Source organism: Silurus aristotelis (assembly GCF_946808225.1).
Source record: "Silurus aristotelis genome assembly, chromosome: 7".
Lineage (NCBI taxonomy): Eukaryota > Metazoa > Chordata > Actinopteri > Siluriformes > Siluridae > Silurus > Silurus aristotelis.
The window spans coordinates 12,090,082-12,106,422 of record NC_139580.1 but is presented as its reverse complement, the minus strand read 5'-3'; the positions used below and the strand labels follow the sequence as shown (position 1 = coordinate 12,106,422).

General features: G+C 39.4%; 1 protein-coding gene across 1 annotated transcript in view; it reads left to right on the top strand.

The window, feature by feature from the left end:
- Positions 1–10,250: 10,250 nt before the first annotated feature.
- Positions 10,251–16,341, top strand: part of dock2 (dedicator of cytokinesis 2) — a 122,616-nt gene continuing 116,525 nt past the window's right edge. The window contains exons 1-2 of the mRNA XM_083546912.1: positions 10,251–10,415; positions 15,999–16,082. Coding sequence (XP_083403038.1) covers positions 10,373–10,415; positions 15,999–16,082 — 127 coding nt within the window. The 5' untranslated portion in view covers positions 10,251–10,372. The remainder of the gene's footprint in view (positions 10,416–15,998; positions 16,083–16,341) is intronic.

The following is a 16,341-nucleotide window of genomic DNA, read 5'->3' as shown; positions in this document are numbered from 1 at the left end:
CAAGCAGAGGCACAGATTTTCCACCGCAGCCTAATTATCTGATAACACACGCTCCCCGGTATTCACAGGTAAAATAGTTCACACGTTGAGTCACATGCCCCCCGGACAGTGGCATAAAACAATGCGATTTGACACCGTACACCGGTGAGGAAGCTCTTCAGATGGTTTTGGACAGTGATAAAGAATTTACCTTTTCATCCGAAGAATATTGCGATTCCGACGAGGAGCGTTTAAATTTTGAAGAGCAAATCGACCCATTCGAGGACTTTCCAGCAAATTGCTACGATGAGTAAGTTATTGATTCATTCTGATCATATAAAACTCATATTGTTTGTAGACATCTCTGCCTAGCTTTTGTCAGCATTGCCTTTTAATGTTACAACAAAAATCCGCCAATATCTGCTCATTTGTAACATTAACTGTTTGTAATTGTGTGCCCTAAATATTGTTGACGTTATATAAAGTTATATTTTAGCCTCAGTTTAGTTTTGGTTAGTCTCACTTATCATCCTGAAAGGATGTTATGTAGTGTTAGCTAGCAGAGATGTTCCGAAATGCTGAGGTGTAAATGCTATATGTACAATGCATGCTAACAAATATATATTGTTCAAGTGTATTCATCATCCTAAAATATATTTATTATTTTTAGGAATGTGGCTGCATCACCCTTGCCTTCACTGGAAACTTACACCAGGCCACGCAGGTGTCGCTCCATTTTGAGTTCGACTGAGAATCATCCTGAGTAAGTACTCTTCATATTTAATATTTTCTTAAATTATATTTAGCTTAAATCATTATTGCATTGTATGACATATGCAAACAACTTTATCAATGACAATATTATTTGCTCAGCTGTAAATGGTGATGGTGTAAATGTCTAAGATGCATTATGGTCTATGGCCCATCAACAAACATTTCTCTGTCCTATTGCCCATCAACAAATAGGCCTATAGGCTATACAATGCATGCTAACAAATATATATTGTTTAAGTGTATTCATTATCCTAAAATATATCAATTGGGTATTTTTAGGAATGTGGCTGCGTTCACTGGAAACTCACACCAGGCCACGCAGGCATCGCTCCATTTTGAGTTCGACCGAGAATCATTCTGAGTAAGTACATATTGTATATTTTCTTAAATTATATTTAGTTTGAATCATTATTGCATTGTATGACATATGCAAACAACTTTACCAATGACACAATTAGTGATGTTCATGTGTCTGTGTGTGTGTTTCATAAACAGATGTGATCAAGCATCTGCTCCAAAAAGGGCAAAGGCAGCACACAGACAGTCCACCATGTTATGGAAGGATCAGACATATAATGACACAGTTCCACAGACTCTGCGATTCCTGCCCGCACATGAACCTGGACCTCAACTGAGGTCTTCTGATTCTCATTCTCCATTTAGTCTATTTAAAATGTTTTTCCCGGAGAGTGTTGTGTCAACTCTGTGCCACAATACAAATGCTCAAGCTGCTAAGTCAATAGCCAAGGTACACAAATACAAATGGAGAATGTAACCGTGAATGAGATGTATCGCTACATTGGACTCTTATTTTACATGGCAATGGTAAGGTTGCCCTCCATCATAGACTACTGGCGACAGAGCAGTATTTTCACAGTTCCCTTTCCAGCAACAATGTCAAGGGACAGATACAGGACAATTTCGTGGAATGTACACATGAGTCAGCCAGATGCAGACAAAGAAAATGACAGAGAGAGGGGCACATCTGAACATGACCGCCTGTTCAGAGTGAAACCGCTTATGGACACAATCCGTAAGACATGCAAAGCAATCTATCATCCTAGAAGACATTTAGCTGTGGATGAGAGGATGGTAGCATGCTTGGTAAACTGTATGTCTGCCTCTAGTGGGTGAAGCGTGGAAATACAACTGAATAGGAATCTTTTCTTACAGTAAGCACCACAAAACACCATTGAAATGCCTGGCATGAGATGTTCACCTGTGTCTTTAGTTGAACAGGAACTGCTTTCAAGAGTGGCAGAGGGATTTTTAAAGCAATTTTAAATAAACCACAAAGGAAACACTTTCTTTCTTGTAGTACTGTACTTCTCACTCAGATCCTGTCTCAGTGATCCACAGCTCATTATGTAATTGACTGCCCATTATACGACCCATTGTCTACAAAGCTGTCAGTCACAACATGTCTTCGAATATGACCTTTCAAAGTATAAAGTGTCTTTTAAATTTTAAATCAATGTATTGTTTAATGTGAATAAGCAGGCAGGATGATTTTTACATGATTAAAAAAAACCTACATTAGAAGATCTGTTCTCAAAAAATCTTGTGAAAACTTGTTTTCTATAGGTTTTGTGGCCTTATTTCAGTGAGTTTTTTTTTGCTTTTTCAAAAACCACGCATAAACCTTATTTCGTCAAAAATACAAACACACACATATAAGCTGTTTACATATTATGGTAGCCCAGTTTGTGCTGAATACAGTGTAATAAGTATTTTGTCAATAATATTTTTAAAAGCAACTAAAAAGAACCAAATGTAAGAGCATGTCAAAATCTCTAGAGGCCCAAAACACCCTGAGACTCCAGAGGGTTATGAGAATGAGAGGAAACAGTGCAATGTCTTTTGAATCGTGAATGAGTCCACCTAAGCTCTGTAAAAATGTGGGGGTGGAGTTGACATTCCCCGAGCCTCAGGCCTTGCCTCGAAAGGGTGTCTGCACCCTATTTCATATGGCTTGAAAAAACACTGCCCTCAAGGAGAGCAGCTTTCCCTGGACACACAGGAGGATCTGATGGGCCAGCTTGTCACAGGAGCCAGCTTGTCACAGGAGCCAGCTTGGTACAGGAGGCACAAATGCAGACCCCAAGTGCAGAGGTGGTTGATATAGGAGACCATTGAAGTGTTGTCTGAATGGACCAACACATGATGGCCTTGGAGGACCAGAAGGAAGTGCTTTAAAGCTAGAATCTGTACCATCTCTGTAGGACCATTTAGACTTCATGTTCCAGGGATTCCTTTTAACCTCTAACATTTGCGTTTCAATCACATGATGAGCACCACAGTTTACACTTATATTGAGGGGTTTCATACCACAGTGTCATACCCCCACCCCGGAAGACACAAAGCTAGATAGTCTCTGGCCTCTCTAGCTGACTTTCAAGTACCTCAAAGTACTTAAAGACTTTCAAGACCTTCAAGTAATAAAAACGATCCACACCCCCCCCCCAAAAAAAACATCTAAGACAAACATTCACACATCTAAGGCAAGTAGAGCTTTCCGCGTGACCTTGATTGTCTCTGGAACTGCTTGACAGTGAGTCTCCTTTCACCCTTGTGACGGCCGGAAGGATGGACATAATGCACACAACTGTGCACGAATAAGGGTCAAATCCTAAGCTTAAGCAAGTAGTTCTCTGTACTGGAGAAAGTACACTCTGTTTGGAGTTAAGCCCCAGCTCCTTTATGTAAGTGAAAACCCATTGTTCAATGTTTCACTATGGGAGATATAGTGCATGATATGCATGTGAGCCCGCTATACCAAATTACATGGGCTCTGACCTTCTCGCTACTAGCACTTGCTGAGGATGACTCAGACACATTCAGTCTATAAAATCGCACAAAAGTGTGTGGCGTAGCCCAACCAGCTGCCGCACAAATTTCCTGAACAGAAACTCCCTTAAATAGGGCCCATGATGTCGCCATCCCCCGAGTAGAGTGGGCCCTTAGACCCTCAGGTGCCTGAGAAACTCTGCATTCATATGCTAAAGATATAGCCTTAACAATCCAGTGGGACAGCCACTGTCTTGACAACGGCTTCCCCTTGTGAGGAGCAGCCCAAGACACAAACAGCTGGTCATCCTTCCTGGAACTGCTGTTTTCTTGACAGTATGGAGAGCCCTGTAATGGAGGAGGATGGAAAGCCGAAAGCTCTGCAATGGTACATTTCTAAGAAGAATCCATTACTTTAGGTACAAACACCAGGTTAGTGGAACCATCTGCCTAGACACTGGCCTCTTACGGCATGCTCCTTTCATAAACCGACTTATTAAATGGTGCCGACCTGCAGGTTCTTTACCAAACCCGACATGACGTGCAAAAAAAGCTCCTAGATATACTTTCAAAGTAGAAAAAGCTTTCCCCTTTGTCCAGCAAATCCTGGAGAAAACATAATCATGTCTCCCACTAAACACTGGAAAGAGACAATGTGACTATGGCCACACCCCTTTTCAAAGAGATTTATTGTTATAAAGTGTTCGAGTATATGAGGCTCTGGCACTCTAAATAGTGTGTATAACTGATGGGGGTAAACCTGCCACACTCAAGTTCCACCTTTTCACGGGTCAGACCCAGAGAGCCTTCCTGTCTGGGTGTGGATAATAAATCTCCCCTCCCGCGTGGGACAGGAGGTTCCTCCAACGGTGCATTTTTGTCCTTTAAAGAGAAGTACAGAGGACACTGAGTGTTTTCTCACGAGGCAAAGAGATCTATGGCAGCCCGGCCATATCTCTGCCATATCTGCTCCACCACTTGGGTGTGCAGTTTCCATTCTCTGTACAGGGGAGTTACCCCTGGACAATACAATTGCACCCCTGTCCCTTACACCTGGAACATGAGTTGCTCTGATGGATAAAAGCTTTGTGTCGCACCACATTAATATTTTTCCTGCCAACTGATGTAACTGGAGGAAGGGTCTGCCTCCCTGCCGGTTGATGTAAGTGACCACCGTGGAATTGTCGGTTTTCACTAGGATATGTTGGCCCTTTATGAAGAAAATGTTCTAGCGCTAGAAACACTGCCAACAACTCCATGTAGTTTATATGTCTCAGGATTAGCTGTAAAGGCCAAACGCCATTTACAGCTCTCCCCATTAGGGTCGCCCCGCAGCCCACTAAGGACGCGTCTGTCATCATAGTAACTCTCGACGACACCACCCCCAAGGTAATCCCTCAAAAAAAAATTTCACAGGGCTTTTCCATTGGCCAAGTGTTCGTATCCCATTGTTCCTAAATGGTAAAAGAACCGCTTCCACACATTTGCTGAAAGTTCCCGGAGCTAGAGACAGTCCTGTTTTAAAACTCATAGGCAGTGCCTCTGTATGCAAACCTCAGATATTTTCTGTGAGACGGGTAAACGTCTATGTGAAAATAAGTGTCTGATAGATCGATTGCTACAAACCAATCATTTGGACGGATTGACTGACAGAGCACTTTTTTGTGTAAACATTTTGAATGAGTATTTTCTTAGATGCTTGTTTAACACACATAGGTCTAAGATTGGACAAAGAGATGTGCTCCTTCTTTTTGGGATCACAAAGTACCGGGAGTAAAAGCCCTGACAGCTTTCCTCTTCCGGCACAACTCTGATCACCCTTTTGCTCAAAAGAGAGCCGACTCTCCCTCTGCCATCGAGACTAACACCCCGTTGAACCTGGGTGGTTTCATGGCGAATTGAAGCCTGTACCCATGTAAAATGCACCTAACACCCACAGTTGGACAGCGCATGCGTGCCAGTTGAGAAGGTGCGCAGAAAGAGGACCCCTGTATACTTTTGATCCTCTTTGGCCATCTGATCTTGGACGCTGGTCAGCATGCTGCCCGCTGAGAGCCAGTCTCACACTCCTCACACACATCAGTCTCCCTCTCGCAGCTGCAGCAAAGCCCTGTCGCAGTGGCTGAAATGGTGGTCTCAGTGTCAGCTTGAAGGGTAAACAGGGGTTGAAAGCTTTGTTGTTTTGTTTCCTGAGAGTGCTGGTTTCTCTCATTTTCCTGGGAGCTGGACCAAACAGACCTTTTGCAGGGCCATAAGCAGCATCCATCACCTCCACTTTCTGTGTGTCACCCAAGCCTGACAGGTTCAACCATAACGCTCTCTCACCTGACACAGCCAAACCCATCACGCAGCCACAACCCTGAACTGCCCCTCGTGAAGGGCGCAGAATTAAGTATTCACCACACATATCTAAATCTCTTCCTAGTATGCGGACAGTAAAGTCACAGCATTCAGCGAGCACACTGACTGCACCGCATATCTGTACATGGACGTCGTCAGTCTTTCCATTTTGTTTTGCAGTGAAATTTGAGAGAAGGTAGAAATAGAGCGCCAATTCGAATGGAGGAGGTAGGCCACCGAAGACTCTACCGCTGGGTGTCCAGCCAACCCCAGCTTTCCCATCCCTTCAATCTCTAACTTAGAGCACTCTTTTGCGGGAAGCTTATTTTTTGAAGGGGCTCGACCAATGGTGAGACATCTCCTTGATGCAAGCCGGCACGGCGGACAGGAGTTGTTTTGCTGCGGGTTGAGCAAGCGGCAGCCTTTTCCCATGATAAAGGTCCTTTTCAGCTCCTTCCAAGTCCTGACACTGTGGGGTCATCGATATTCGCGATGGTAGTTAGCCCTTCGAAGGCTTCGCCTTGATGCGTGAAGCCTTTAGTTAGCTTGATACCACTAATTCCCTACCGTGTAATTTAATACCCAATAGGTTGAAAAAGGAAAAGCGCGCTTTGAAGTGGACACTATTATGAATTTCGCGATGTCACTCAGCACAATCCTTAATGACTGGTATCATAAAGGATACCAGTGGACTGGAATCCAATGACGGCCGGCACAAACAACAGTTTAGCAAAAAACAGCAGGAAACTGGGTGTGCTGAGAGAGCTTGATGTAGTCCCTCACGGGAAGAAAGCGCGAATAATATTGTAAGGGGTCATTCTACTCTGAGTAGTAAAGGTGGGGCGGTAAACAAGCCACACACAGGCTGTTTGTATCCCCCCGTATTATAGCAGAGCAGGGAGAAACACGCAGCCGGAATGTGTGCTTAATTCTTGCTTGCTTTTATTTTATTATTTTGCATTTTTTTAGGACATTTACCCCTTACCATTCAGACGAACACACATACAGCGCTTCTATAGAGCTATTAATTGACCATTCAGCCCGTGGCCTTTTTTTTTAGCGCTGGACTGGTTTCCCGTTACTACCGAAAAGACGACCAAAGCTTCACGTAATCAGTTATTTGTGTGAGTTAATGAGTTTTTACCGTAACAAAGTGGAGTAAGTGAATGAGTAACCAACCAGTTTGGCTATGTACAGTAATCCCCAAAAAAGGAATGATAAACGGACGCCACCCAAAAAATGCTATTTTATGTGTTTTACATAATTTAATAATTAATAATTATATTTTTAGTAATACATTTCATTATTTCCTCATAAAACTCAATTCAGTTACCGATAAGTTTTTTGGTCTATTGTGCTATCCGTGAGAGACCAGGAAAATCAGCTAAACAAATTAGTTATTTGGCAAATGCAATTACACGATAAACTGCGGGCGTGAAATTTGAAAGTAAAGCGGGGGATTACTGTATTGCAAAAATGGTGTCCATTTTTGACTTCCATTAAGTGCACCACTAAATTTGGGCCCCAACAGAGAGTGGTTAGGAAAATTTACACACTTAAATTGTGAATATTTAATTTGCATTATTGCTTAAATTTTAGTCTGTACTTTATTGACACTGACAGAGAATGGGCTCATATTATTTACTCTTTTTTAGTTTTAGTTTTTTGTTTTGTCTTTAGCTTTAACGATTTTATATATTTTATTGATAAAATAAGTGTCTTTATTTTACTACTTTTATATTTGTTTCATTGTGCATTTTTCATTCATTCATTCATTTTCTCCCGCATATCCGTAATTCGGGTCGCGGGGGCAGCAGTCTAAGCAGGCCCCCGCCCTCGACTGCTGCCCAATCCTCACAGCACCGTCCCTTACGGGCCCTCCTGCAGGTGGTGAGCCCACGGGAAGGCGGCCCAACATCACTCCGACGTCACGGACCTTGATATTTCCCTCGTAAGGGACCCTCGGAGCATAGAGGGTTAAGGGCCTTGCTCAAGGGCCCAAGAGTGGCAGCCTGGCGATACCGGGGCCTGAACCCCAGACCTTCCGATCGGCAACCCAGCGCCTTAACCTCTGGAGCCACCACTCCCCTTCATTGTGCATTTTCCTCTAGTAATTTAAATTCAGTATTTTTTGGGGAAAAAAAACAAACTTAACAGTCAATAGTGTTCATTTTATTTAAGCATACACCCACTGTTCCTTTTTTTTGCATATAGTTTTTGGAGGCACGTAATGTAAAATAATAGATTCAGTAACACCAACACAAGAGATAAAGAGAAACAAGGAGAGAAAAGGAGTTAACAAGGGAGCGTGTCTTGATTTCATTCATTCATTCATTCATTCATTCATTCATTCATTCATTCATTCAACATTCATTCATTCATTTATTCAAGGCAGGAATACACCCTAAATGGGACTTTCGTCTATCCTAGGGCACAATGCATACCCACATTCACAGTCTTATTCACATCTAGGAGCAGTGTAGAATAGTCACTACAACTAAAATAAATCTTAAACAGTGTGAGAAAACCAGAGGACCTGAAAGAAACCCATGCAGACACAAAAAGAACATGTGCAAGTCTATCCCAACAGCATACCGAGTTCAGGATTAAACTACTGAACCCTGCAAATGTGTGGCAGTAACCTTATATTAAAATATATTCCTAAAGTTAATAAGTAAAGGCTATGTATTTCTTTTCATGGTCTAGATTAAAATATGTAACACTGAGCTGGACATTTTAGCAGCTGAGTGATTTTAGCAGCTGAGCTGAGCTACGGTGGTTGGTTAAGACCTCCTATTTAGTATAGCAATATACAGTTTGTGCACATTTATAGATTAGTGATCAAACAACCATACAGCTCACTTTTTACATTCAGATTATTTACAAGAAATGTCTTTGCCATGTTGCTAACCAAATAACTGTAAGGGTACAGTGCCATCTGCTGACAGCCTCTGCACCTCTGATTATCCTGTCCTGCTTCTGCTTATTGACACTGTTCATGAGAAGTAGGGGAAATGCCATCAAAAAACAAAACAAGTTTTTTTTTTTCCTATAATAAATACCTTGTTAATATTTTATTACTAGTATTTTCTCTTAAAATGCATACTAAAAGCTGTAGACACTGCATAAAAAAGTCATTCTCGAAAATATCTGTTTTCAAAAGTAAAAGTTTCAATATCATTATCTGAGCCTTTGCGTGAACCTATGAGCATTAAAACTTGTATTTTCTATTTATATTGCTTACTGGTAAGTAATTGATGGGTCAATCATTCTTTTATAGCAGGATAATTGTAACAGTAATGCATTCTTTCATGTTTAATAATCATTGCGGTACAGCCACTGAATGCAAAATGGGAATACACTTTGTTTAGTGCACTCTAGAACAAGTTGGAATGAACACACATTTACACAAGAGGGCAATATATCTGTAGGAAGTCCACCTAACATGGTTTTGGGGGTTAAAGAAAACTGGAGAACACAGGAGAAACCCATATTGGAACATGAGAAACATAACAACATTAACCCAATCTAAGGTTTAAAAACCCTGGATGAAGTTGCAATGTTTCCCACTTATTTATTAAGTTGTCCATCATTGAAACTTAAATGTTTAACTGCTAAATATCTTACAGTATAATACTTGAAGGACAAAGTGCTTGGTGTAAATTTTGCTGGTACTGTAGATATGAACTCAGTTGTGAGAAAAATATGAAATGTATAGAAAATGTTAAAAGTTTACAGGAACTAAAAGAATTGCATGAAATTGCAATTTAATATTTAATCAAATTGTCATTTTTTACATTATACCAATTTAAAAGTGGGTCATATTGAGCACCTTGTATGCTATGAACACTGATATTCCTTCATATTGTTTGCATTATACTGATTTTGATTTTAGGTCATTAGTGTAATTTCTTGCTGAGCCTACTTGCTTTTTTTTTTTTTTACCTCTAAGAGTAAACAGAGCCTGTATGATATTTGTTAACTACAGTTATACATATTGTTCCGATAAAGGTCTCATTTACACTTGCAACACGATTTATACAGGAGGCTGCAAACATTTCTCTGAGGGAACCCCCGGGGTTGTGGAGATACTGCTGTCTGTGGTCAAAGGTTTGAGTCTACAAACTCAAAATGACACATTTCAAACACTAAGACAGTTTATTGCTCCACGTTATGGAAAGATCAGCTTGGAGGAAGTGAACATGCAATTAAACAATGGCAAGAAGGACACCATGAATAACAAGATAAATTAATTTGCTAAGATCATTCGGATGTTTGCTGTGCAATCTAAAATACTGTGCTTAAAGAAGTGCATCATGGGTAGAATTGTATAAAATTAAAAAAAGGAAGGAAGAGAAAGAGGGAGGAGCACTTCACTCTTGTTCTTTCACACACTCAACAGAAAAAGAGACAGGAGTGAGTAAACGAGAGAAAGAGAGGAACTTGAGGTGTGCAGTGGCAGACAGAGACAAAACATTTGTCTGGCTTCAACATGGCTCCATGGATCAGAACCACAAATGAGAGATATGGTGTTGGTATGTTTTTAAATACTCCATAAGTATATAGTTTGAGCAGTGTGTGCATTTTTGTGTTTCTTTGTGTGTCTGTGTGTATATGTATGATTTATGGCCTTCAGATCAATGTCTGTGGATGCTCGCTTGGCTTCCTGCTTCACAGGATGTGGGCAGGTGCTGTTAACTAGATAGATGAGTCGTTATGTTTGTAAAAACATTTATACAGCAGAAATATTCGCTAACAGATTGAATCTAGGGAAGTGTAGGCTCAAAAATTCAGACAATACACAAGTGCCGTATGTATGTAACATCCCGGGTGTGCAGTTCAATATATCAATTGTTCACTCTGAGGGCAAACGATTTTGCAGTTTTGTAAAACAACTGCAATTAAATGTCAAAATATGACAGTTTTCATTGCTGTGATAGAAACCTGCAGATGTAGGATTTGCATCTTAATAGCAGGAAACACTACAGAAGGAAGACCAATGATTTATTATTTTTATCTTTGCCGACACACTGGGCACAGCCTCGGTGCAGAGATGTGTCTCCATTTCCGCTTTCAAAAGGCCACACATACAAACTACTTCAGCAAGTGTCCACAACTTTAAACCTTACAACTACTGATATATCTGGTCATGTGATCTGATATATTCTGTTATATTCTGTGTTTATGTGGTCTCACACATGCACACACAGGAAGTTAACAAGAGAGGAAGTAAAAAGTGAACTAAGAAGTGCAGAAATAACGTGTGCGTGTGCCTGTGTGCTGCTTGTGCTTGAAAAAAACTTGTAGGCAATGCTTTTATTTTTACTATAAATCATCATTTTTGGCTGAATATAGAGAGATGGTTGAAATCACGTGGCCTGTTTTTGCTGCACATATTTTTTTGACATCAATAAGTGTTCACTTTACAACAAATTGTATTATTTAAATATTCATTGCTTTCATACTGGTGATTTAGTACATTAGTCTTTAGCACATCAGGAAAAAATATGCAAATATAATCAGCCTATAATGAGTCCTACAAAGCAGCCTTATTACTGGTAACATAAAATATTAAGTTCCTGCTAAATTATTCTGGTAATTAATACAGTATGTGTAGAATTGATAAATATGATCTACATATGTTTTGTACACAGTGTAGATTATCCAAATCTTCATCCTATTTACATCAAAATCAAATCTATTTTAATTTTGTAATGTGATGCCAACCTCACAAATCTTTTGCTTTTGGATAACATGATCCAAATGGAAATAATGATATAACAATCTTATATGATGATCTAACAGGAGGCTGATCCGTTTAAACATGATGAAAAATATGCAGAGTATAAAGATGTTAAAATGTTGATATTATGCTTAAACAATTTGTATGTCATAGATTAAAAAACATTTAAAGCGCATGCAGAGAAATAAGGTAGATCAGCATTGTGGTATCATCACTGACAGATAAAAACAATGACTTATACCTACCTGAAAGCTTGTTTAAAACAGTATTCATCTCAAAGTTTACTCCATTTAGAAGTAGCATATTATATAAACTGGCTTATCTTGCTTGAGTATACCTGACAAATATTCTGACTCTAAACCATGTGATGATTTTTAAACAGTGCTAGTATATTTATGACAATCCTGTAACATACTTCGAGCCAATGTAGGGATTTTTAAATCTTGGTGTTGTGATCCGTGCTGTTGGTTCGAGTGAGAACTCTGACAGCTGTGTTTTGATTTAGCTGAAGTGCTTTGACTGTCTTTTTAGGACATCCGGTCAGAAGATGATTGCAGTATTTAATCGTGATTACTTACAATCGGCTGAAGAGTCTCAAGAGAAATATTTTCAAATTTTGAACACTTGAACAACCCCCTGGTGATGACCCACTAGGATTGTAGGAGTGAAATTTGAAGAACTCAAAGCACTTTGAGATGGACAGATGAAAGACACATCATGTGTGCTTCCTTTTGATATTGGAAGATGTCCTGCAGTGCCATCTGTAAAGAATTAAGGGAAACTAGTGGGACCTAAGTACACCCTTCTATGTCTGGAGAAGTCTGTCCAGAAGTGGTCTTCATGGAAGAATTGTGGGAAAAAGCCATATCTCTGACATGGAAAGAAGGCTTACCAACACAAATATGCACAACTACGCATAGGAACTGAGGTGTAGAAAATTGAGTAAAAAAATATATTCGCAAAAAAAACAAACAAACATACAGAAAATTAAAACTGTCATTCCGGGAACAAGGAGTCCCGGAAGTGAAGGTTTTGACCCAACAGATCCCTGATCTAAACATCATCAAGTCTTTCTAAGATAACATGAAAAGATTTGAGGCAGCCTACATCCATAGAAGACCTTTAATATATTTGGATCAACCCACCTGCCTTCAAAGGCTGTGTGCAATTGTACTTAGAGGAATTGATGCTGCCTTGAAGGCAAAGGGTGGCCAACTCAAATTTTGATTTGATTTTGATTTCTCTTCTGTTAATTGAAGTTCATATACGTACCTTCCTTATATACTGTATTAGACCTAAAATAACATTGCCATTGGTATGGTTTAATTCACATGTTACGCTATTGTTTCGACTTAGAAATCTATATAGATATATGTAGACTTCCTATATTTATTTCTATCTCTCTCAAACAAGATATTGTGACTAACACACAGTACATTTAGCCATTTTTTTCTAGTTGTGGAATGTTTTAATAAAAGAGCCATAATTCTGAAACTAGTCACCTGACCATCTAATACTGCTGAGGCATGTTGGGACCTTTAAATTATTCTATTTACATCTGAGTTTCTGTTTGATTAATTTCATTTCCAGTTCCTCTGACCTAGTACATTTTACCCACTTCTGAACAGAAAGTCATGGATTAAAGAGTGCAGTTTTTGAGACAGTGTTCCACAAAGACTGCATTTACATTAGAATTTTGTTTGATCTTTTCTGAATGTTAGCACACCATTTTAGTAAATAGCACATTATTTTATGATGTAATAAATCCTGCCTAAATGTTTCTTCATGATTGGTAGATTAAAACACTACATACAGCTTGTCTGAGGTGGAGTATGCTGTCATTAGATAAGTTTCTAGTATCGATTGCTTACAGTTTGTACTGTTTTCCGGCTACTTGGGCCTTCTTTATTTCTGAATTCTGAACATGTTTATTTGATGTGGATTTTTAACAAAAGATACTACAGTTGAATGTAGATGGAAAGTAACAGTACAAAATATTTTTGCCTTTTTTTTCTGCAAATGTGTCTTGATCTCAAATTTTTTTAAATAAATCTAATCTTTGAATTATGTTGGGATTAATCAATTATTGTAAAATGAAGTTTTTACACAGCTTCGTTGGAATATCATATTTGTTTTATTCAAGAAAACCATGTGCTGCTAATTAGTTTTCTCATATTTCTAGTACAATAAGCTAACAATTATTAAGTTATTTTTAAGCATTTAAAGTGACTGTGTGGAGCTTTACCTCGTGTCGCTGTGGGTTTCCTTCAGGTTCGTCGGTTTCGATCTACCTTTCAAAATATGATGAATACTTTAATACAATGTTTAAAATAGACACCTTCCAGTTTAAATGAGTCTTCAATGACACATTGAATGACGTTTAGAAACTTTGATTTTTGCTGCGAAATAAAATGTAGCGATTTAAATTGTTTAGTCTTCCCACTGACTAGACTACTTGACTACTCTAAAATATATCCAATTTTCATTTCTATATATTTTAGAGTAGTCAATGTGCAGCTTGTATAGCAGTACAAATTTACTGTTCTCGGAAAATAACTCAACATACAGCCATTGTTGTCAAAATAGCTGGCAAAAAAAGTGAGTACACCCTACCTTAAGTGAACATGTCAGAACTGTGTCAAAAGGGTCAATATTTTGTGTGTGCACATTGTTATCCAGCACTGCCTAAATCCACCTGGTCATGAAATTCACCAGAGCTGCACAGGTTGTTGCTGGGATCCTCTTTCACTCCTTCATAATGACATCACAGAGCTGCTGTGTGTAAGACACATGGCGCTTCTCCACATTCTGCTTGAGATTGCTCCACAGGTGCAAGAAAGGGTTCAGGTCTGTATACCTACTTCACTCTGTTACCTTTACCTTCAGCTCCCTCAGCAAGGCAGTTGTCATCTTGGCGGTGTGTTTGGGGTCATTATTATGTTGGAAAACTGACGTTTGGCCCAGTTTCTAAAAGGAGGGCATCATGTTCTGCTTCAGAATGTCACACTCCAAATCTTGGAATTCATGTTTCTTTGAATGAATTGCAGCTCCCCAGTATCAGCAGCACTCATGCAGCCCCAGACCATAATGTTACCACCATGCTTGACTGTAGGCAAGACACAATTTTCTTGGTACTCCTCACCAGGGCATTGCCACCCACACATGCTGGACAGTATCTGAGCCAAACAAGTTTATCTTCGTCTCATCAAACCACAGGACATAGTTCCAGTAATTCAAGCTCTTGAACAGGTTGTCTCCAGCAAACTGTTTGCAGTGTTCTTGTGAGTGAGCTTCAGTTAGAGGCTTCCATCTGGGATAATGTCCATGCAAACCTTGCTCGTATGGTCTAAGCGCTAACAAGCACTTCTGCAACCTCTAAAGCAATGCTGGTAGCACTCATACTTCTGGTTTTGGGAGCCAGCCTCTGCACCTGACACACAGCACGAGAACTTCTCTGACGGACCCTTGTGAGGTCTATTCTGAGTGGAACCCATTTTAGAAAACTTCTGTTTGACCCTGGCCACTGTACTGTAACTCAGTATTAGGGTGTTACAGATCTTCTTATAGCCTTGGCCATCTTTGTGGAGAGCAACAATTCTAATTCTTAAATCCTGAAAGTTTTTCCCATGAGGTGCCATGTTAAACATCCGGTGGTCAGTATGAGAGAACTGTACTCAAAGCACCAAATATAAACTGCTCTAATACAAGATACACAAATTTGCATTGGCCTGTCAGGCAGAAAAAACAATAACATAATGAATAGGACATTTGGCTTTGCATGGTTAAACCAACTGTTATTACTTATTGTGTACTCACTTTTGTTGCCAGTTATTTTGACAAATAATGACTGTAGTTATTTTCAGAGGACAGTTAATATATATTGATATACAAACTGCACATTGATTACTCTAAAGTATATCCACATTTTTTTTTCTACAGAATTGTCCTTTGAGACAATATACTAAAATGCTTGCTGAAATGTGAGGGGTGTACTCATTTTTGTAAGATACTGTATACGGTACTCACCTACAATGATGTATGTCCTGATGTTTTTGTGCCAGGTTTTTGCAGAGCTCTTTTAACTTTCAGATAATGCAATCAGATACTAGTGGTCATGAGTGTAAGAAATGCTAAAATGAACACATTTTCTAACTACTGTGTAACACAGATGTTATATGCAGTTTAATTAAGAGATGAGTGACATTATTTCTCACTGTAATGACTCATCTCAAAGGCTGTGGCAGTAGGTGTGAATTTGCCGCTTATAGAAGCAGCTTCCTCTACATTTTGAAAAAGCAATTTACTTTGCTGTCTTCCAATCATCTCTCTCTCTCTCTCTCTCTCTCTCTCTCTCTCTCTCTCTCTCTCTCTCTAGTTAAATGGAACTTTGCAGCAAAAACAGAGAAGCAGCTGTCTCTTGCTGTGGGTGAAACAGTGCAAATAGAGGAGGCATGTGATGGTAAGACTGTGGGATCTTTGAGACGTAGTATATAAAGTCTTGAAAAAAAGACTTTATTCTGATAAAGTACTCCTTTATTTTGATATAAATTTTATGTGTATTATTTTCTGATTGGATATTATTCATTGTTAATGGTTCATTTAAGATTTTCATTGGTAAATCTTTAAAACTGAAAGCCACTACAACAAGGTCTGTGAGCAAATAAATGGATTTAATCTGGAGATTCACTGCTTCAGGGCTTTCTGTTTCAAACACTGAT